At 44.2% G+C, this 21,400-nt stretch overlaps 1 protein-coding gene across 5 annotated transcripts in view; it reads right to left on the bottom strand.

Annotated features, from left to right (window-relative positions):
- The window catches only part of MACROD2 (mono-ADP ribosylhydrolase 2), a 996,145-nt gene that overhangs the window by 112,109 nt on the left and 862,636 nt on the right, over nucleotides 1-21,400 (bottom strand). For 4 of the 5 annotated variants that reach the window (XM_081189152.1, XM_081189150.1, XM_081189149.1 and 1 more), the window contains exon 10: nucleotides 9,078-9,131. The exons of the other annotated variant lie outside the window; for it this stretch is intronic. In XM_081189152.1, coding sequence (XP_081045278.1) covers nucleotides 9,078-9,131 — 54 coding nt within the window. The remainder of the gene's footprint in view (nucleotides 1-9,077; nucleotides 9,132-21,400) is intronic. 5 annotated transcript variants of the gene reach the window in all.

The raw sequence follows: 21,400 nt of genomic DNA, 5'->3' as shown, positions 1-21,400 counted from the left end.
CCACTGTATATTTTATAGGGGTAGCTATCTACATTTAAAACAACAACTGCAGCAACCACCATATTCTAATGTATAATTAAAATACGCGTAACAACAGAAATGTTAAAAAAAAATTGCTAGCATATATCGCAGGAATAAATTCAGGCCAGATGTACGGTGATCTTTAGATGCAGTCATGCATTTGTAGATGGAACTGCTATTCTGCCAGGCTTTAGCAGAAGGGGAGATGCAAAGCAGCGCTTCTCCATTGGCTTTGCTTAGAGAACGGCTCCACCAGGCTCCCTCCCTCCCTGCACTATTTCCACTCCAGCTGGTCATTATAAGGACTGTTGTGCAATCTTAAGAACTGATGCTCAAGGTTCCTTTATTTCCTCCCACTACTTTTTCCTTTTGTGTTGGGTCTTTCGGATTGTAAGCCTGCGGGCCAGGGGTTGTATTGTTTTTATTGATCTTATGTAAGCCATCCTGCGAGCCTTTTCTGTTAAAGAGCAAGGGGGGATGCTTTAAATAAAGAAACAAACAGTGTTCGTAACCTAAATGAATTTATATATGGTTTCTTTCTCCCTTCCTTTTTTTAAAGTCGACCAATAAGTTTTAAGAAAGCCACGAAACTCAAAAGATAAGATTGCTCTAATGCACTATTAAATCACACATTTTAGAGCTGGAAAAGATTTGCTACATCCACAAACCTTTTCTTGTGCCAATGCAGCATGAAAATACACAGACAGAAGACATATCTGATACCGTACAACTAAGGTCCATAGAAAGCTTTAACTACATCTGCCCCTTTGATTCAAGCCAGACCAGCAACATGCTGCATGAAATATGATCGCATTGGAGAGCTTTTAACTGAACATCACAATATGCTAGCAGCTGCGAGAAAAGAAAGGACACTTGTTTGGGAGGAGGGGAGTAAACTAAATATTAAGAGGTGAAATTCTGATCCATTTAAATCTATGAGAGATTTATCTTTGATTTCAACAGGAGTTGGACTCTGCTGAAGGTTAAAATATACTGTCTCAGCGCGCGCGCACACACACAGATATAAGCTTTTTTGTGCATAATTTTGTATCTGAAATAAGAAAGCCAATGTGCAAGCATTAAGTGTGATTTTTGCGAATACTGTTATTCATTTCCCCTTGCCTCTAACTAATTCCTAATGAGTCTTCGTACTCAAAAGAGCATTAGTGGCGTCTCTATATATATAAAAAAGGATTATATTATGGGCATAAACACCCTGCTGTTCATTTGGGAGGGGGGGGAAAGCCTCACACTGACCCACAGGAACAAAGTTTGCAAAGGTAATAAGATATGCACCTTCCTGGGTGGCAGAGAAATGTAAAACAGAGAATGCATTTATCTCAGCATGCTATGCATTTGGTCATCTGTTATTTTTTCATTAGAGCCCTTTTGTAGCCGTTTCGAAGACCTGATGGAAATGCAGTGATATTTCCCCTCCCCCAGTGGCTTCAGATGAGGCTGATTTCAGGCCCTTATGTGCAGATCTGCAGTTCCTTCTTATTATCACACGTGCCTCTGAATTAGGATGAAATCAGTTTGAAAGGCACTTGTCAGGAAAAAAAATAGGTTAGAAATGTATAATTTTTTTGGGGGGGGGAGATGATATTAGAGAAAGTTGAGTATGGATAGCATGCAAGCAGTGGCAATAATTCATAAGGATGGTCTACAACTAAGAGTTCCATCTGCTAGAGTCATGACCTACAGATGAAATGAACTGGAAGTCCATTAATGATAGGAAATGGCTAATTGCAGTCGCAACCTCAAATATCTATTACTCACTATGAATCCTTTCAAATATGGAAAGAAAAGATACTCTTCAAATGAAAGACTGGCTTGGTTCAAATAATAACTCAGCTGGGCTGAATATGTGAATGTCTATGAGACTTTTGCAAATGTATCCTTGCTAGTTTAACGATCTTAAGCCTAGGCACTAATTGGGACAGTGTGGAATGAACGCTCTTCTGTTATAGGGCATATGAAGATCATGTTAACTGTAGCAATGCAGTGATTAACAGTGTATCAAATGGCGACTGCCCCAGAGAATTAATTTCTAGTATTGCTTTCAGGACCCCTTGCCATTTGCCGGAGATGCACTAATTGCACCTATCTTACTGCATTTTATTGTATTTTTGTTGTTGTTTTGTAGTTTTTATTGAGTGAGCCACCCAGAGAAAAAAATTGTGATACATGGCAGCCTGAAAATAATGTGTACACACACACACACACACACACACACACACACCTGAACAAATGCAAGGTAATGTGTTTCAGAGCAATAGCCTATTTCAGAAAGGGCATGTTGTGGGTCTGCAATGAAGTCCACACAACTGCCAAAGTTTCATAATGAGGAGTAAGGAAAGGGAATGTAGAAGGAATACTGAAAAGAAAAGATAAGATTTGCACATCGGCTGTGATTTTAAAAGGCTGAACCAGAATTGGATTTTAAGAGAGCATCTGGGTGCAAAAATATTTAAAAGTCATTTCAACCCCGTTCATCCAAATGCCTTTCAAAACTATGGAAACTTCCCAATTGCTGGTTTTTCATTTTGCTTTGTTTTGGGTCATCCTATCCTAAAGCGGGGTGCTTGCTAAAAAGAAAAGGGAGGCTACTCAAACTAGATAATAAAGTCTCTAGAGAGGCTAGTTGTGCCTCAGCACTGCAGTGCTTCTTCCAAATGCCCCAGAGAGGAGATGGGAAGACCAACAGCAACAGTGGGCCACTTCTTGGTACCACCACCAGGAGGTGCCAGAACTCAAAACATGGCTATTCCTTTCTTCCCGTTTAGGTGCCCAGGTGCTCATTTAACCCCCTTCCTAAGTTCACATTGAAAAAAGATCACTCCCTCTCTGTCCAACAGGTGCACTTTGTCTGGTCTCTACAGCTCCAGCTTAGAGAGCCTGATGGCTCTGTGAGTGATGACATGCCTGCGGCGAGCCCCGACTCATGTCTAACAGAAGGAGAGCAGATGTAGAGACAAACATTCCAGTCTAATGGGCTAATTTTGCATGGACTTGTAGCACAGTCTAATTGGAATTAGCGTCCTTTCAAAGGTTGAAGAGAAGAGGAAGCCGGAGTTGTCTTTTTTTTCTGTTTGCAAATTGAAATGGTTAAAATCATTTTCTTTTGAATTAGGCAAGTGGAACAGCAAGCTTATTTTGAAGTAGCCTCACTTACTATTTTAACATGTCATTCAATTTATAAACCCCATCCATTTGGGTTCTGAGCGTGCAGACATGTTTATGGAATGCCACGGCTGAGATGAATTCCCCCCCCCGCCTGAATTTTCAGAAGGGAAATAACTGTACAAGTGCGGAGACAAACGTCTAAGTTGCTTCATGTGTCATGCATGCATGTATTTGTGTGGAATTTGAAAACACACTATAATACTTATAGCATTAAAAGAATATACAGTGGTACCTCGGGTTACATACGCTTCAGGTTACATACGCTTCAGGTTACAGACTCCGCTAACCCAGAAATAGTACCTTGAGTTAAGAACTTTGCTTCAGGATGAGAACAGAAATCGTGCTCCGGCGGCGCGGTGGCAGCAGGAGGCCCCATTAGCTAAAGTGGTGCTTCAGGTTAAGAACAGTTTCAGGTTAAGTATGGACCTCCGGAACGAATTAAGTACTTAACCCTGTTTAGGGAAGTTTTTAATATTTAATGCTGTATTGTTTGTAACACTTGATTGGAAGCCGCCCAGAGTGGCTGGGGAAACTCAGCCAGATGGGCAGGGTATAAATAATAAATTATTATTATTATTATTATTATTATTATTATTATTATTATTATTATTATTATTATTATTATTATTATAATATAACCCGAGGTATCACTGTATATCTGAATATATCTCTAATTAGAAATAAAAAGCTGTTGGGAGCCATAATCCGTTAGCTATGTTATTTGCAATGATTGTGTCAGCAATATGTGAGGGAGGGTGAGAATGCCCTGAAAGGCACTCATGGCATCCTCAGATCTGTGAGAGTATTTCACAAGCATATCCTTAAAACTACAAGGCAAGGTGCCCTGCAGCTAAATGGAGCAGCACAAAGGAAAGGTGCAAGAGGAAAGCCACAGGGTGGCCACAGCAACAACACACCCCTAGAAGTCCTTTGCACTCAACTTAAAACAAAGAACAGCCAGTGGATCCATTTAAGTTTCTCTTCTCGTTCTACAGGTAAGGCTAGTGCAGGAAAGTCTTTGCTAAGTCAGAAGAGTGGACTGGGTTGTAGCAGTCAGTGAGCTAGACCCTTAAGGTACCAACCATTCATGGAAACATTTTCATAACCACCTTTCCAAACCACTGGACGGCATACAAGGCAAACAGAAAAGGAAAGAAAAACATGACACAAAACATGCAAAATAAATAAACAGTGCTGATAAACTAAAGCCTGAACAGAAAGCAAAGAGAAGTGTTTTATTGATTATAGTTTAGAAATTATTTATTGTAACTATTGAGTGGATTTCTGTTCAACTTTTATATGTTGATATTATTTTATACTACTCTAATAATTGTTGAATGTTACTTTTTGATGTAGTTTGCTTATTTAAAAGTTTTGTTTTATTATCACATTTTTGTATTGCATTAGATTGTTATAAGATGTACATTAGTTTCTTATGCTCACTAATGCAAAGGCCTCTCTTCTCTCTGTCGACAATTGTGGTGCCTATGACTGTGATGCCTACAATTGGGTAGGCATTTGACAGCAGGGTCCCAAGTTGAAAACTGAAGCTCTAAGAAGATGTGGCCCATATCATTTGAGGAAGCAGCAGATTTATAACAGCAAAAACTGGGAGAGCTTTCTGGAGTCCTTCTGACCAAGCCCGTTCCTCCTTTTTGTAACTTGTTGTTCAGCTCCTGTCATCCTTTGCTCTCTCAGGCACATTAGTTCAACATTAGGTTCCCCGCAGGCTATCAAAGCCTCACCAGGGCTCTATGACCCAGAAGATCCTCCTAAGTGTGTGTGTGTGTGTGTGTGTGTAATACAGAACATACGGTCGGTCTATGCAGCTACATCAGTCTGTGTGGCCTATTTAAATGCAGTCAAATGATTCATGCTTTGCGTGATAGGTACATGAAGGCTCACAGTAAATTACTATATACAGTGGTATCTCAAGTTACAGACGCTTCAGGTTACAGACTCCGCTAACCCAGAAATAGTACCTCGGATTAAGAACTTTGCTTCAGGATGAGAACAGAAATCGCGCGGCGGCGGCAGGGCAGCAGCGGGAGGCCCCATTAGTGGTGCTTCAGGTTAAGAACAGTTTCAGGTTAAGAACCGACCTCTGGAACGAATTAAGTACTTAACCTGAGGTACCACTGTATCCTCCTCCCTACCTGGGCACACTCTCTTTCTGCTCTTCTCCTCCATGCCTGCAACATGACAACATCTACATATCTCAGCTCCAAGTTCAGACTCCATTTCTAAGTACCGTATTTTTTGCTCTATAAGACTCACTTTTTCCCTCCTAAAAAGTAAGGGGAAATGTGTGTGCGTCTTATGGAGCGAATGCAGGCTGCGCAGCTATCCCAGAAGCCAGAACAGCAAGAGGGATTGCTGCTTTCACTGCGCAGTGATCCCTCTTGCTGTTCTGGCTTCTGAGATTCATAATTTTTTTCTTCTTGTTTTCCTCCTCCAAAAACTAGGTGCGTCTTGTGGTCTGGTGCGTCTTATAGAGCGAAAAATACGGTATATCTTTGTAGCTGAATTACCATTTTAAGCCTGCCTATTACTCTTCAAGCAGTATACTGAATGAGTAATTTTTTTCTTCTTTTTCCTTTTACAAGATTGTTTTCGGTGTGATTGATATTTTAAAGGGGAGAAATACCAGGAGAATCCAGTCTGCTTTAAACCATCCAGGATTACTTAAACTAAAAGGCTAACACTAGCCTATCTAAGCTTCCCTTTTAAGCTGCAAAGGGATGGCAGTCTGCTGAACTCACAGACGTGAGGAAGGAAGGATAATATCTAAGAAATATATCATCTCCTAGCATCCAATCACATCCCAACACTGGGATAAAACCAAAATGAGATGTCATGTAGAATTTACAATAAGACCCAGTAGCAGTTGGTTGTTTGAGGGAGTGAGGTGAAGATGCCTTTCCATTACCAGTGTCATTGCAAGTTACCCTGGGAGCTGCTGCCGGGGGCCCAGGAAGGTCATATCCATGCAGATACACTGATGGAGTGCTAGATTGGCTCCACCAGGGCATCAACACAGTCCCAGCCTCACCGCTGCTCTGCTCCATCTCTGTGCCTTCCAGGTAAGCTACAGGTGAGCCCCATGGCTGCAACGGATAAGGGGTTAATGCTCATTAAATTCCTAGCATTAGCGGCATACTCTCCTAAAAATTCCAATGCAGTGCTTGCCACTCGCGCAACAGCATTTTGAAATTCTTCTAGGAGCTTGTAAAAATGGGAGGGTTATAGCAGGATGCGTAACTTTTACCCATGTCATCTGTGGATATTATCCACAGGTTAGCTTTTCTAAGGATTAGGCTTTGAACAAGATTTTATGCTCATCTTGGTATCTGCTCTCGAAAAGTCAACTCATATTGATGGAATTTACCCCCCGTTTTTGCACACACAATGTTGCATTAACTATTCATTGTGTTCATAGATTCAGGCTATGATTTTCGTGTATTCCTTCCACGTTCAGGAGCAAGGGGGGAATCCCCAGTGTAACCAGCTATGCTGAAGTAAGAGAAAATCCATACCCTATAAAACCTAACCATGAAAGCAAATCACACCATCTGCAAATACTGGAGAAATCTGCTAGCATCACCACATGTTCTGATTATGCCTAAAATATAGGCATGCGTGTGAGGGAGTGTATATCCTGCATTCTCATTCATTTCAATCTCTTTCTCATTAGGCCTCATCTGTCAACCTCATTTTTGGGGAAGGAAGAACACAATTAAAACTATGAGCCACCATTTAAAAATAATTCTTATGATCATCTTGGCTGCGAGTCCTAGAAGACCTGCTCCCTTGCAGGCCTTTATCCACCTGGACTGGGAGGTGGGGCTCTGACAGAGGCTGAAACTGCTGAACAGACTCTTGGGTTGGGACATTGGTTAGCAGGGGTTTCTGAGGGGGGGGGTGTTCTGTTTTATTTTTTAATCTTTATTTTAGATCTTAATTTGATTTATGTGGAAATTATTTAATTTGGTTGTGTACTTTTTGATGTTTTATTTATTGCTTATGAATTGACCGCTTTTGTTATGTTGGTAATTATGAATTTATTATTGGTTTTAACTATGGAAACATGGCATACAAATAAAATTATGTGTATGCTTGTATGTGCGCATAAGTTGAACAATGCATTCAATACAAAAATAGATGGTGCATTTCTTATGTTGCATACTTACTTGGGATATTATACTTTTGAATTTAGTCGAGTTTATCCCCAAGTAGATATGTATAGGATGGTGCTGTTAGATGTGGAAACATGAGTAGATACTGCCATTTCATCATAGTTCAAGGTTTGGGGCTCCTATAAAATGGGGCTGACTTGCTTTTAGGTATCATTGTGGACCAAACTAGACAAAAGCATTAAAGATGACTCTGACTGATGGCAATTGGGGATTTCTCCCCAAAGAAAATACTAGCTTCAGAGGAGGGATTTTCTTCAAGACTCCAGAAGTCAGCGGGGGGGGGGGGGAGGATTTTTTTTAAAAAAACAACCCTCTCCATGCTGGCTCTGATGTTATTAGTTAACAGCCTCCAGGTGGAGGTGGGGTTATTTGTGTGTGTGTGTGTGTGTGTGTGTTTATATACAAAAAGAAACCAAAACAAAGCAACCCATCTCACCCTGCATTTTAGATGCAAATATACATTTAACCTCATGGGCAGTTTGCCCTTCAAGTCATTAGTTATTGCAATGAACAAGTTGGGCCTGGTAGCACGTGCACCTTTGAAAACAGTTCTTTCTGTTATGTACTTTTATTGTCACATTTAGGTTGTGAATCTGCTAGCACCGAGTTTGCACAATTTCTGTTGACTTTTGTGAAGAGTTAGTTAAGTGAAATTCTACAATTCTTGACCCTAATATGCACATTTTAATTCCACAGTTCAAGTTCACAATTTGAGGAAAATATAATAATGGGGGTAAGGACCATTTGCACTCCTCTTCAAGCAGCAAAATGATTATCCACACACTCCACAATCTGACTGCAGAGTCTCTCGCCTTCCTTTTCCCCAGGGAGAGTCTGGCCAGAGTGTTTGAAGGGTAGCTAGAAGTTTGAACCCTTCGGTCAGACATGTCCATTTCTATGCAGAAAGAATTATTTTTATATTGAGGCGCAGTCCATCATGTGACCACCACTCCACCATAGCAGCGGTATGAAGTTGTGTAACCCAGACAGTTTTGCCACTGTGAAATAGGTCCTTTTTTTAAGGCAACTCCGTGAGAAAACAGACATTCTGAAACAGTCTACAGATGGCTCATAAGGTTAAAATCATTTTAGACATCTAATATATTAGGTGTATCATGGTTCATCAAATTCCTATTAATCCACTACAAGTTGTCTTCTTAAAATTCCTCAGTATTCAGAAAAATGTCTCAGCCTAGAAACAGCCTGATGATGATAATAAGTCTGTCTAAACTTCAGGAGGAGGAAAAATAGAAAAGTCCTTTCTAGTCAGCCATGGTTTAGAAAGTCCAGTGCTTTTCTTATTATGGACAATATTTTCTGTCAGATGGAAGAAAGTCAGGATAATACTTTCTAACGCCTTTCTAGAATGTTGGCAGCCCTTTTAATGTATATGCGGACCATATACTACACCCTTTAAATATAGATCCATTTATACCCATTACACTCAAAATAAAAATGTTAGCCTTCCTATTCCTGTTCAATTTCATCCACTCCTTTTAATTTATTTTACTTTTATACACCATATTTGCTGTAGTAATACATCTACTAATTAGTAACATGAGTTTCTGTATACTGCTTAAGTACAGTAAGAGGTGACAATCCTGTTTTCTATTTACATATGTTTAGCAGTCTTAAATATGAAAACATTTTTTTGGCACAGGGTATGTTACTTACTGTTTCCTTTTGCAGAATGCACTGCCTTATTTGTTCTTATTGCTTTACAATAATCTGTTAAAATAAATGGTACAAAAGGGTAGCTAGCTAGATCGACCTAACTATTGAGATCCTGTGGCCCAAACCTGCATAATTATCAAGTCTGCAATCCGACCTTAAGGCACTTCTTTACCTCATATATGTTAATAAATGTGGAACATTCTCAAAATACCATTTACATGGAAGATAAGAACGGCTTGTTTCAGATGTAACATCAAACCGTGGTTTGGATGGTTTGGAGTTATATAAACAAACTTTGGGTTCCCAGAAACCTAATGTTTGCCAAAATATCTGAAGTGGACAAACTATGATTTGCACAAACCAAAAGTGGAATTAAAAACACATTTTGATTGTGATTTTTAGTTCAGTTTGCAGGCAAGCTATGGTTCACGCAAACCAAAACCCAGTTGTTGTTGTTCTTTAGTCGTTTAGTCCTGTCCGACTCTTCGTGACCCCATGGACCAGAGCACGCCAGGCATTTCTGCCTTCCACTGCCTCCCGCAGTTTGGTCAAACTCATGCTGGTAGCTTCGAGAACATTGTCCAACCATCTCGTCCTCTGCCGTCCCCTTCTCCTTGTGCCCTCCATCTTTCCCAACATCAGGGTCTTTTCCAGGGAGTCTTCTCATGAGGTGGCCAAAGTATTGGAGCCTCAGCTTTACGATCTGTCCTTCCAGTGAGCACTCAGGGCTGATTTCCTTCAGAATGGATAGGTCTGATCTTCTTGCAGTCCATGGGACTCTCAAGAGTCTCCTCCAGCACCATAATTCAAAAGCATCAATTCTTCGGCAATCAGCCTTCTTTATGGTCCAGCTCTCACTTCCATACATCACTACTGGAAAACCCAGTTTGGGTATGGCCAATTATTACTTACCACTATAAAGGAAGTCAGTGAGGGCACATGAGATATGGACAGGGGCGCCGACTTATAAAAAATATTGGGGGGGGGCCCATACCGGGGTCCTGCCGCTGGTTCGCTCGGGTAGCCGGGAGAACGCAGTTCGAGGTGGCGGTGTTGGGGAGAGACCCTCGCTCAGGGCGCCACGAGACTTGGCGGCCGGCGGCCTATCTGGGGGGTTTTGGAGCGTATTTCGGCGGAGCGATTGGGGAGGAGGGGGCTTGTTGCTGGATTCTTCAGCTGGGCCGGAGATCCGCTGATGGGGGGGGGGGTCCCTGGGCCGAGTTGTGAGCATGGCCTGCTGAAGGGAGATCCAGCCGATTGTGCGATGGGGACGGCCGGGGCTCTCCGGCTAGGGCGCGCGGCTGCCTGGCTGGCGAGGGAGCAGGTGGGGAGGAGGTGGGGGTTACAGCTCCCTCGGGAGTGCATTTCCACAAGGGTGCGATGATGTCACAAGGACAAGAAAGGCACGCGATATGGACTATTGCGAGCAGGGCGATGCAAAGCTCCAGAGTTGCCTGCGCTTCAGCCCTTGGATCACAAACTGCAGTTCTTTTCCAGGTTGCTGTCTCGATTTTACATCTGACCGAGCGTCTCTGAATCGTGGCTTGTTTGTGCATCTTTGTGCAAGTATTTCTAAATTTTGCTTTCTTTGTGCAAAAAATAAAATAAAATAAAAAAGGACGACCTGCCGTTATTTCCTCCATTTCACGAGGAAAGCACCAACTCTCCAAAAGCGCGCGCAACCCAGCCCTAGAAAGTTTGCATCAGCCTCGTCCGTCCCCAAGGCGCTGCAATCCTGTTTCCTGTATCCTCCGATGGGAGTCGCAGCTGGAACGATCCTCTTCCCTCTTCCCCCTCTCTCGGTGCGCAAAGCCAGCCATGCTCCGCCTTCCCGATTGTGCCTCGGCATGTGAGCAGAGGATCCCATTTCAACGCCGCGCTCTTGCCCTCGGGCTGATGCTCAGGTGGTTCTCGGTGACCTCTTCCCCCCTCCCCTCCCCATGCGATCTGATCTCTCCCCTCCCTCCCCCCAGAAACTCCTCCCCTCCCCTCTCAGGCTTCCTCGGCGGCGGCGCTCTGCTGGAGGGGCGCCCGAGATTATTGGGGGGGCAGAGCCCCCCCAAACGAATTTTTGAGGGGGCTCGGGCCCGCTCAGGCCCCATGGAGTCGGCGCCTATGGATATGGAGAAGAGACACCTAAGCTCAGCGCTCATTCGAGCCATAGTTTGGTGTAACTTCCAGCCTGAGCCACTATATCAATGTCATGCTTGCAAAGACAGCAAAAACGTGTTAAGGGGGAACCAGATATACTTGGTGCTTTAGTCCATTCTGGTTTCAAACAATTCATAAGATTTAGAGGATCCACATTAATCTGTGATGTCAACATACTTCATACCCCATTGTGAATGTGTGTGAAGAAAGGATGGCAGAGCTTGTCAAGGCAGGTATGTGGAAAGCTACTGCCTGGACATTTCCGTGATCTTCATGTGGGCACATGAAGTGGCACAACCCATGTGGGCACAACCCTCAGTGTTTTAATAGTACAACCCTTGCCCCCATTGGACATTAAGTCCAGCAATCAAGTTTTCTCTCACCCGGGCTGGCTTACTGCTTCCAGCTGAGTTATGCAGAACCCACATCCCATAAGCATTCTGAGATGTCCTCTCAGAGGGCAGCGTCTGCTTAACCAAATAAATTACTTGAACAGAAGCAACATGACAAATGCACTAGATTCTGCTCTAAGGAGGGGTCCTTGTGTTTATATATCCCCTACATCCTTAGAGAAGAGCAGCTGCTCTTTGCACTGCTGAATCTCATCTTTCATTTACTTTTCCAACACTTGTTTTGTCTTTCTCCAGTTTCCTTTTCATCTCTCTCTCTCCTCCTCCTCCTCCTTCAGTCACAGTTCTCTTGTTTCCACTCATTTAATTCCCATCCGTTCCCAGATGTCTCTTCTCTCGATTCCCACCTTAGCCTGCTATCCCAATTGCTCCCCTTTCACATGTGTATATCAAATGAGTGCTCAGATGTGTTTGTGTGCAAACACTTAAAGAATGAGAAAGTATGTTCCACAACACGTTCTACTTAGCATTAATAGAGAGGCAAAGGAAAAAAAACATCATGAGGCAAGGTAAGATGCCATTGTTAAAAAAAAAAAGACTTGACAAACATGTTGGTATTTACTGTTCTTTACATGTCCTGCTGAGCTATTTTACTGTTCAAAATAGTGTCTCAACCAAGAAAGTTGTTTAACCTAACACACTAGTGGGATTATGTAAAATTTATGTGCCACTCAAGTAACTGAAACCTGTGCTAAAATTGAATTAAACACTTGGAATTTCTTAACAGCAGATAACTAATAAAACTTGCAACTTAAACTACAACTTGATTCAAGCTACAGCTAAATATGACATCAGGCTAGCAAATCAGAGTGGTAAAAAACTAACTGGTAAAAACGGAATGATATCCATGTTAAATAGGGTGTCAATAAGCCTTTATGTCTTTCATTCTAGATCTCCTTGCTCCATATTTATCCCTTGTATATCGGCTGCGAAGTTTCGCATAATTATAACCTGTCCTTGTGGAATTCTGCACCTATTTGATAATGGTAAAAGTTTGAGGCTTAAACAGTATTGGTCCCGTTTACAACTTCTGCTTGGCAAGAGAGAGCTATCGCTATTCATCAATCACTTCCACATTTTGTCAGAGAAAAACCAGCTTTATCCTCTCAATTTTGATTAGAACTGGCCACTGCAGTCACACATAACTACAGATGGGTGGAAATGAAATATTGAAGTGCTTATTGCGTATCTCGGCTGGGTTTTCCTTCTTGTCAGCCAAAATTCTGGTGTGCTGGTGTTAAGCCACAGTCGGCATGCTGCCTCGCAGGCACCAACCCGAAGTTGGTGCTCTGTCATTCAGTTGACGCATGTGGCAGAATGTTCAGGTGATCGTTTTGAAAGCAGAATGCCAAAGAAGAAAAAGAAGCAGCCAACTACATGCCCAGCAGCCAGTTATTAGAAGAGTCATAGTGTCCCAAGGCAGCTTGTGTCTCACTTTTTCTCACTGGGCTAGATCCAGACTAAGTTAGGTATGATAGGACTCATACTATCCTGCTCTTAAGTTTTTCTTGTATGGAATTGATCTTGGTAATTTCAACTGTTTTTTAAATGCATTGTATGAACACTTTTGTAAGTCACTTTGAGTTTGTTTTATAATGACAAGGGAGCATAAGTGTGAATAGCAAGCTGTGGCTCAAGTCTTATTGGTTTCAACTGGTAAATGAGGCAGAAATCTTGTATCCTCTTACTTTGGCATGTGCCCCATTGTTCTCAATGGGACTCAAGTCTGAGTAGACATGTATAGGATTGCACTGCCAGTGAAACTAATTTAGTCTGGATCCAAACTATTGTTTCCTCCAATAGACAATAAGCAAATAGCCACATACTCAAGGTCAAAGTTCAAACCCACTGGAGCTCAAATCAGTAAGTAAAACAGTGGGGTTTGTAGCCTATAAACCGGAGGTGGCTAATCTGGGTCCTCCAGATGTTAATGGATTCCAATTCATATCAGCTCCATCCAGCAGGGATGATGGAGTTGTAGGCCTGTAACACCTAGCCATGCCAACTCTGAACCATATTTGGCACTTGGGTTGGCACCCTCTGAACTGCCAAACAGAGGATCCCTGTGGTACATTTGCCAGTACACAATGTTGTGTGCAAAAGGGACAGCCCATTGAAAGCGTGGATGCCTTGCGCTGGACACAGACAGGAGCCATTTGCCTTGAATTTCAAAGCACAAATTTAATGGAGTCATCCCCATCTGCTCCCTAGGTGTTGCTGGACTACAGCTCTCATCAGCTCCAGCCAGCCCAGCCCAGTAGCGATAATGGACACCAAAAACATCTAGACAGCACCAGGTTGCGGAAGGCTGAGTTAACACTTGGAGGGAGCCTCTTTTGTCAGTGCTCAGACCTCAGTGAGGTAAATATTTGGGGCAGATCACTAATAGACAGTGAAGAAAGGAACACAATTGCCGTTCCTTGACTTCACATACCCTGTCTTCCGTAACCTTTCTAATACGAATGCAGGTCCAGTTTAATCCAACTTCCTGCGACAGTTTATATTAAAAAGCAATGTTTCTTTTGTGCACTGTAGTCCCGAACCTCAGCATCTGTGCAATTACTCTTCCTAGTTGCTTAGTAACAGCATCCTTACACTTTAGTCTCATTACATGCGAAGTCCGTTTCTGCAGCATTTGAAGCTATTCCAAACAGAAATCCCTAGCAGTCAGTTCCTAAGAAGTTCAACACCTTTTTTTTGTCTTATGTCATGGTTGAGATGGTACCCTTTTACATGAGGCACTGCTCCTTTCGCAACAGAATGCACATGGAGTGATAAGTTTCGTCTTCTCACACTCGGTATAAATGAAGCTTCTATTCCATATGCATCCAAACTAAGACAAAATTGTTCCAGTCTGCTCAGATCACAGCCTCCATTCAAAGATTCTACCGTAAGAATAAATATGCAGTTACTTGTGTTTCTTTCCCCATAAATATTCAAGTCGCAGCAGAAGAACCAGTGATACGGAGGCACAAAGGCCTTGCATTTTTTGAGAAAAACAACGGAATCACTCCAGCAATGCCATACAAAGTTCTTATAGGATTCCAGTCACCTTAGTATACATCTGAGGACCCACTTTTACATTTTTGCCATATATTTGTATGGTGGCAGTACTGTTGCTGTGTCCCAATAATAGGCCCCAATCCATGAGCTGAAGTTCAAGGCCTTAAATTATATGATACTAAGAAGCATTGCAACAGCTTGTGATTAACTTGGGACTGCTAACTGAAATGTCTGGTGGTAGAACTGCAATCATTCCCTGCTCTTTCTGAGTTACTACTGAGGAGCTTAAAAGGTGGGAGACAGCAAATGGGTGGGAAATTGAAGGCTGATCTTCAAATTATAGGAGGGGTGAAAGTTAGAGGGAAATCAAATCTCTTCCATATGTCTCTTTAACCCTGTATCACAGAAACAGGGAACTTGTGATCCTCCATGATCTTGGACTCCAACACCCATCAGCTCCAGTCCATAGCTATCAACTTACAGATTTAAAAATAAGGGACCAGCAGCCTTGAAAATAAGGGATCAGCAGCCGAAATAAGGGACCTGCAGCCTCACCTGTTCCAGGCACTCCAGTCTTCTTGTCCTCCTGCAGTCTGGTCAAACTCATGCTGGTAGCTTCGAGAACACTGTCCAACCAACTTTGTAACCAGAGGTTCAACTGAATAGAATCTGAATCACATGCACCACAAGGCCTATGCAGCCTCAACTTAAGATGGCTCCCCGGCCTGGCTTTGTACTGCAAAGTTTGCAGCAGCACGTGCAACAAAATGGTGTCCAGCATTCAAAACCCCCCTCAGTTTGCATTAACTAGCCACACACACACAGCCTCCCCCCTCCCTCCCTCCCCCAGCCAAGCAAGACAGTTGGAGCCTCCCTCTTCCCTGGCCAGCAGGGAGGGAGGGAGAGGAGCTGCTTCCTTTGAAATTTAAGGGACATCATTTAAGGGACATCCATCAATAAGGGACAGCAGCGGGACATGGTGCTGGAATAAGGGACTGTCCCTCCAAATAAGGGACGCTTGACAGCTATGCTCCAGTCAGCACAGTTTATGGTCAGAGATGATGGGACTTGCAGTGCAACAACATCTGGAGGGCCACAGTTTCCTCATCATTATTAGCATATTAAAAGAAAAGGGGATGAACAATCTAGTAAAGAAGGCAGGCAGCTTCTTTGAAGACAGCTTCAAAGACAGCAAAGAGTCTTGTGACACCTTAAAAACAAATTTACTATGAGACAAGCTTTCATGTGCAATAAATTCGTTAGTCTGTAATATGCCTTTGTTGTTTTTGCTACAACAGCCTAACAAGGCTAACCCCTTTCAAAATTATTACAGTAGGGCTGTACACACACTATACCTTTAGAGCACATTTGAATCACATTCTTTCCCTCAAAGATTTCTGGGTGGAATTGTAAGTCTTTGAGGGGTAATCTACGGTACCCATAATTCTTGGGGGGGGGTACTTCAAATGTGTTTTAAAGGTATGGTGAATACACAGGCTAAGAAAGGTGGTCATTCTACCACTTTCGTGTTCTCTTTTGGTGCTACTAGATGTGAGTTTTTATTCAAATTTAGCCAATTGCAACACACCCGTGCATATATGCCACCAGAAAGGAAATGTCTCATAAACCCTGAGATAATGTCTCATAAGTAGAAACCGCTCTCAGTGCTCTGACACAAACAGATGAACAGGGCAAGAACCTGACGCTCTGCCTAGCAACTATTTCCATTCTTACATACACAGTTATTTTGTGTCACTGATTGATTGGGGGGCAGGGGGACATTTTCAAAAGCTGAGTGAATCTAGCCTTAGGGATTTTTTTGTAAATCAGAAATGGGTAATGCGCTTAGGTGACAAAGATCTAAATGTAAATTCAGTGTGTCTCTGAATAAACTATCAAGCGTTTATTTCAATAGGAAATTTGTATTTGGTAGTTTATTCACTGTAAAACTGAAGGAAATATGAGAGTGCCGAAGAAAATGAAGGGGAAGAAAGCAGCTATTTGGGGGGTGGAGTTAAAGAAGGGCACATAATGTTATGAAGTATTAATTCTATGGCTCTGTACACATTAGCAGTTTAAAACTCGGTGAGGTTATTTCTCCATTCTGCATTTCAAGTCACCATATTTGTTTGTGGGTAGATGTTTTGAGAATTCATCCTGAATTCATCCATGCACTGTGGTTATATGTCTTCCTGTTTATTCTATACTTTTTAGCGCATTTCTCCACCATTTTTCTAACTCTAAATTGTCCTTTTAAAAAACTGCATGTCTTGCGCAAGAACATCTTGATCTACTTTGATTGCAGAAACCCACATTTCTGCTATGTAATTGAATCCTGCAAAATACTGACATTCAGGAGGCGAAGTGACGAATGTTCCTATATAGACAGTCGACTTGCTCACATGATTCATAATACGGTACTGTATTGAAAATCAAACATTTGGAGAGAAATACGAACTCCCTCTTCTCAACTACCTGGACAAACAATTGTGATGTATCCATGTTCTCCTTTCCAAAGGGAATGGAAGGCAGTCAAGACCAGAAGAAGCAAAAGAACGATCCTGCTACAGAAACCAATGAAAACAGGGAGGAATATTTTCACTGATGAGCAATTTATAAAAGGTAAAGGGACCCCTGACCGTTAGGTCCAGTCGTGGCCGACTCTGAGGTTGCGGCGCTCATCTCGCTTTACTGGCCAAGGAAGCCGGCGTACAGCTTCCGGGTCATGTGGCCAGCATGACTAAGCCGCTTCTGGCGAACCAGAGCAGCACACGGAAACGCCGTTTACCTTCCCGCTGGAGCGGTACCTATTTATCTACTTGCACTTTGACGTGCTTTTGAACTGCTAGGTTGGCAGGAGCAGGGACCGAGCAACGGGAGCTCACCCCGCTGCGGGGATTCGAACTGCCAACCTTCTGATCGGCAAGTCCTAGGCTCTGTGGTTTAACCCACAGCACCACCCGCGTCCGGTATTAAAATGTTTCAATCAGTGACTGCTAACTACTGCTACTGCCGCCACCAATACCTTTCAGATAGTTTTTAAGAGTCCCTTTGGACAAAAGTCACTGCAATTACTGAAATAGCTGGAAACAATCATTATTATTAAATAATGCTGCTTAGAAACAACTGTTTGCATCCATGAGATTGTGAAAGCTAGCCTGTAGCTTTGATATGTAGATTTCACAGATGACTTTAGTCTCAGGAATCAAGCAAGACCATTCAACTTACTTTCTTGGCATCTCTCTGGGGAAAAAAAACCCTTTATGAAATATGCATATGAAATAGGTCCTTTCCCTGATACCTAGTACGGCAGTTGCTGTAAAACACTAGGGTGTGACATTCATTGTGTTTCATTATCACTCAACTTGGCTCTACTACCTGAAATGTCTTTTGGGGTTTATTAATATGTGGGGTTTGAAATAACAAGAAATATCTGTGTCTTATGTATGACAAACCAATTTCTTTCCTGGTTATTCTTTATTATGTGTTTGGTTGGATTTAAAAATAAAATAAAAATAAAATAGGTTTACATATTAAAACATATTTCTTTAAAACTTAACTTCTCCTTGAAGAAAGGTGTGCCATCCCTGTGAACACGGTGAGAGCCCTATCCATTCAAAAACCCAGGCAAGGCAGCAATATCATCACTCTTTGAAATGCCCACTTTCCCACTTTATGAACATGTACGATATGAAATAACCCCTCAACAATACAGACGAACATTCACGAATCCCTTCTGAATGTAATCTGACAGCCAGCACAGTAGCCCCATGCTCTTTGACATGGCACCATGTAACCATATCCATTGTGCAAAACTGCAGGTTCTTCTGGAGATAGGGAATATCTTGACAGCCCAGAATAATTATAAGTGTCTTTATATGCAAATCAGAGCGAAGAAGCTGAACAAAGAGAATCGTTCACAAAAGAGTAAAGAAAAAGGAGGTAAAAAGAGAAGGCAGAATGGAATCATTTAGGAAATGTGTTCATTTTCATCAGGTTTTTTTTTTATTACTTTTGTAGAAAGGATGTAAATTTAGTGCTGGAGCAAAAACCCAGGAGAAGGGAAGTTTTCAGTACTATCACAAAACAGGCAAATACCCTTATCAATGTCTGCATGCTGTTCTTGTATTGTTAGGGAACCTCCTCTAGGAATATATATTTTCTTGCAAGTCCATTCAAGTCCTTGACTTCTCTGCTGGTGCTTTTCTTTCTCTCTCTTTTAAAAAAGATTAATATTACTTTCAGATGAATTGAAAGGTAGGGATGATGAAGATGTCCTGAAAAAGATTGCGCAGACCATGATCTCCACGGAGACTCTGATGACACCATTGCTTGAAGACACAATATAATGAGACCAGGAGTTGCCATCATGAGACCCGATACAAACCAAGCCTAGAGACTTAAGTGTGACTCTCAAAATCTTCTTATGGAATAGTCAGAAAATGATGATGTCTTTTGCATTTCATCCCCCTGCAGCCTCATACATATCATTTCCAGGAAACCTCACTGCTCACTTTCCTCTTCTCTGTTATGGTTGCCATACAGGTGAAACTCGGAAAATTAGAATCTCGTGGAAAAGTTCATTTATTTCAATAATTCAACTTAAAAGGTGAAATTAATATATGAGATAGACTCATGACATACAAAGCGAGATATGTCAAGCCTTTATTTGTTATAATTGTGATGATCATGGCATACAGTGAAACAAGGATTGCAAATAGAGCAATATTGGACCTCTGAGAAGTAGAAGCATGCATATGTACTCAGTACTTGGTTTGGGCCCCTTTTGCATCAATTACTGCCTCAATGCGGCGTGGCATGGATTCTATCAGCCTGTGGCACTGCTGAGGTGTTATGGAAGACCAGGATGCTTCAATAGCAGCCTTCAGCTCTTCTGCATTGCTCGGTCTCATGTCTCTCATCTTTCTCTTGGCAATGCCCCCATAGATTCTCTATGGCAGTGTTTCCCAACCGGTGTTCCGCGGCACACTAGTGTGCCGTGAGACGTTGCCTAGTGTGCCGTGGGAGGGAGGCGGGCGAGTCGGGCGGCGAGAGGCGGGGCGCCGGCGGCGAGCACACGCCGGGCGGCGAGCGAGCTCCCTCCCACATCCCATCGCCGCGAATGCAGGCTTTAGCTGAAGCCTGGAGAGCGAGAGCGGTCGGTGCGCACCGACCCCTCTTGCTCTCCAGGCTTAAGGAAGCTATCCCCCCAGCCGCACAAGCTCCCAGAGCGATGCCAAAGCTGCGCGCACCTTTGCCATCGCTGTCCAACCCGTTCGGGGGGCTGGGGTCGGGGGAAGCTCCAGCTTCCCCCGCCCGCAGCCTCCCAAGCCCCGAGAGCGATGGCGAACGTGCGCACACCTTCGCCATCGCTCTCCGACCTGCTCTGCGGGCTGGGGACGGGGGAAGCTCCGGCTTCCCCCGCCCGCAGCCTCCCAAGCCCCGAGAGCGATGGCGAAGGTGCACACACCTTCGCCATCGCTCTCCGACCTGCTCTGCGGGCTGGGGACGGGAGAAGCTCCGGCTTCCCCCGCCCCCAGCCCGCGCAAGGTCCCAGAGCGATGGCGAAGGTGCGCACACCTTCGCCATCGCTCTCCGACCTGCTCTGCGGGCTGGGGACGGGAGAAGCTCCGGCTTCCCCCGCCCCCAGCCCGCGCAAGGTCCCAGAGCGATGGCGAAGGTGCGCACACCTTCGCCATCGCTCTCCGACCTGCTCTGCGGGCTGGGGACGGGAGAAGCTCCGGCTTCCCCCGCCCGCAGCCTCCCAAGCCCCGAGAGCGATGGCGAAGGTGCGCACACCTTCGCCATCGCTCTCCGACCTGCTCTGCGGGCTGGGGACGGGAGAAGCTCCGGCTTCCCCCGCCCCCAGCCCGCGCAAGGTCCCAGAGCGATGGCGAAGGTGCGCACACCTTCGCCATCGCTCTCCGACCTGCTCTGCGGGCTGGGGACGGGAGAAGCTCCGGCTTCCCCCGCCCCCAGCCCGCGCAAGGTCCCAGAACGATGGCGAAGGTGCGCACACCTTCGCCATCGCTCTCCGACCTGCTCTGCGGGCTGGGGACGGGAGAAGCTCCGGCTTCCCCGCCCCCAGCCCGCGCAAGGTCCCAGAGCGATGGCGAAGGTGCGCACACCTTCGCCATCGCTCTCCGACCTGCTCTGCGGGCTGGGGACGGGAGAAGCTCCGGCTTCCCCCGCCCCCAGCTCCTGCAAGCTCCGGGAGCAATGGCAAAGGTGCGCTCACCTTCGCCATCGCTCTCGGACCCTTTCTGGGGGCTGGGGGCGGGGGAAGCTCTGGCTTCCACCACCCCCAGCTCCTGCAAGCTCCGGGAGCAATGGCAAAGGTGCGCTCACCTTTGCCATCGCTCTCGGACCCTTTCTGGGGGCTGGGGGCGGGGGAAGCTCGGGCTTCCCCCACCCCCAGTCCCGCAAGCTCCGGGAGCCACTCTGGCTCCCATTCTGGGGGCTGGGGTCGGGGGAAGCTCGGGCTTCTCCCGCCCCAGCCCCGCGTCTGGGGGGGGGAATAATTTTTTTCCCTTTATTTCCCCCCCAAAATCTAGGTACGTCCTATGGGCCGGTGCGTCCTATAGGGCGAAAAATAGGGTAGTCAATATAGGCACAGAGTTAATTTTTTAAACATTTTCTAATGGTGGTGTGCCTTGAGATTTTTTTCATGAAACAAGTGTGCCTTTGCCCAAAAAAGGTTGGGAAACACTGCTCTATGGGGTTCAGGCCAGGCGAGTTTGCTGGCCAATCAAGCACAGT

This window comes from Podarcis bocagei, assembly GCF_964188305.1.
Source record: "Podarcis bocagei genome assembly, chromosome: 3".
Taxonomy (NCBI): Eukaryota; Metazoa; Chordata; class Lepidosauria; order Squamata; family Lacertidae; genus Podarcis; species Podarcis bocagei.
This window is presented reverse-complemented; position numbering and strand designations above follow the sequence as displayed.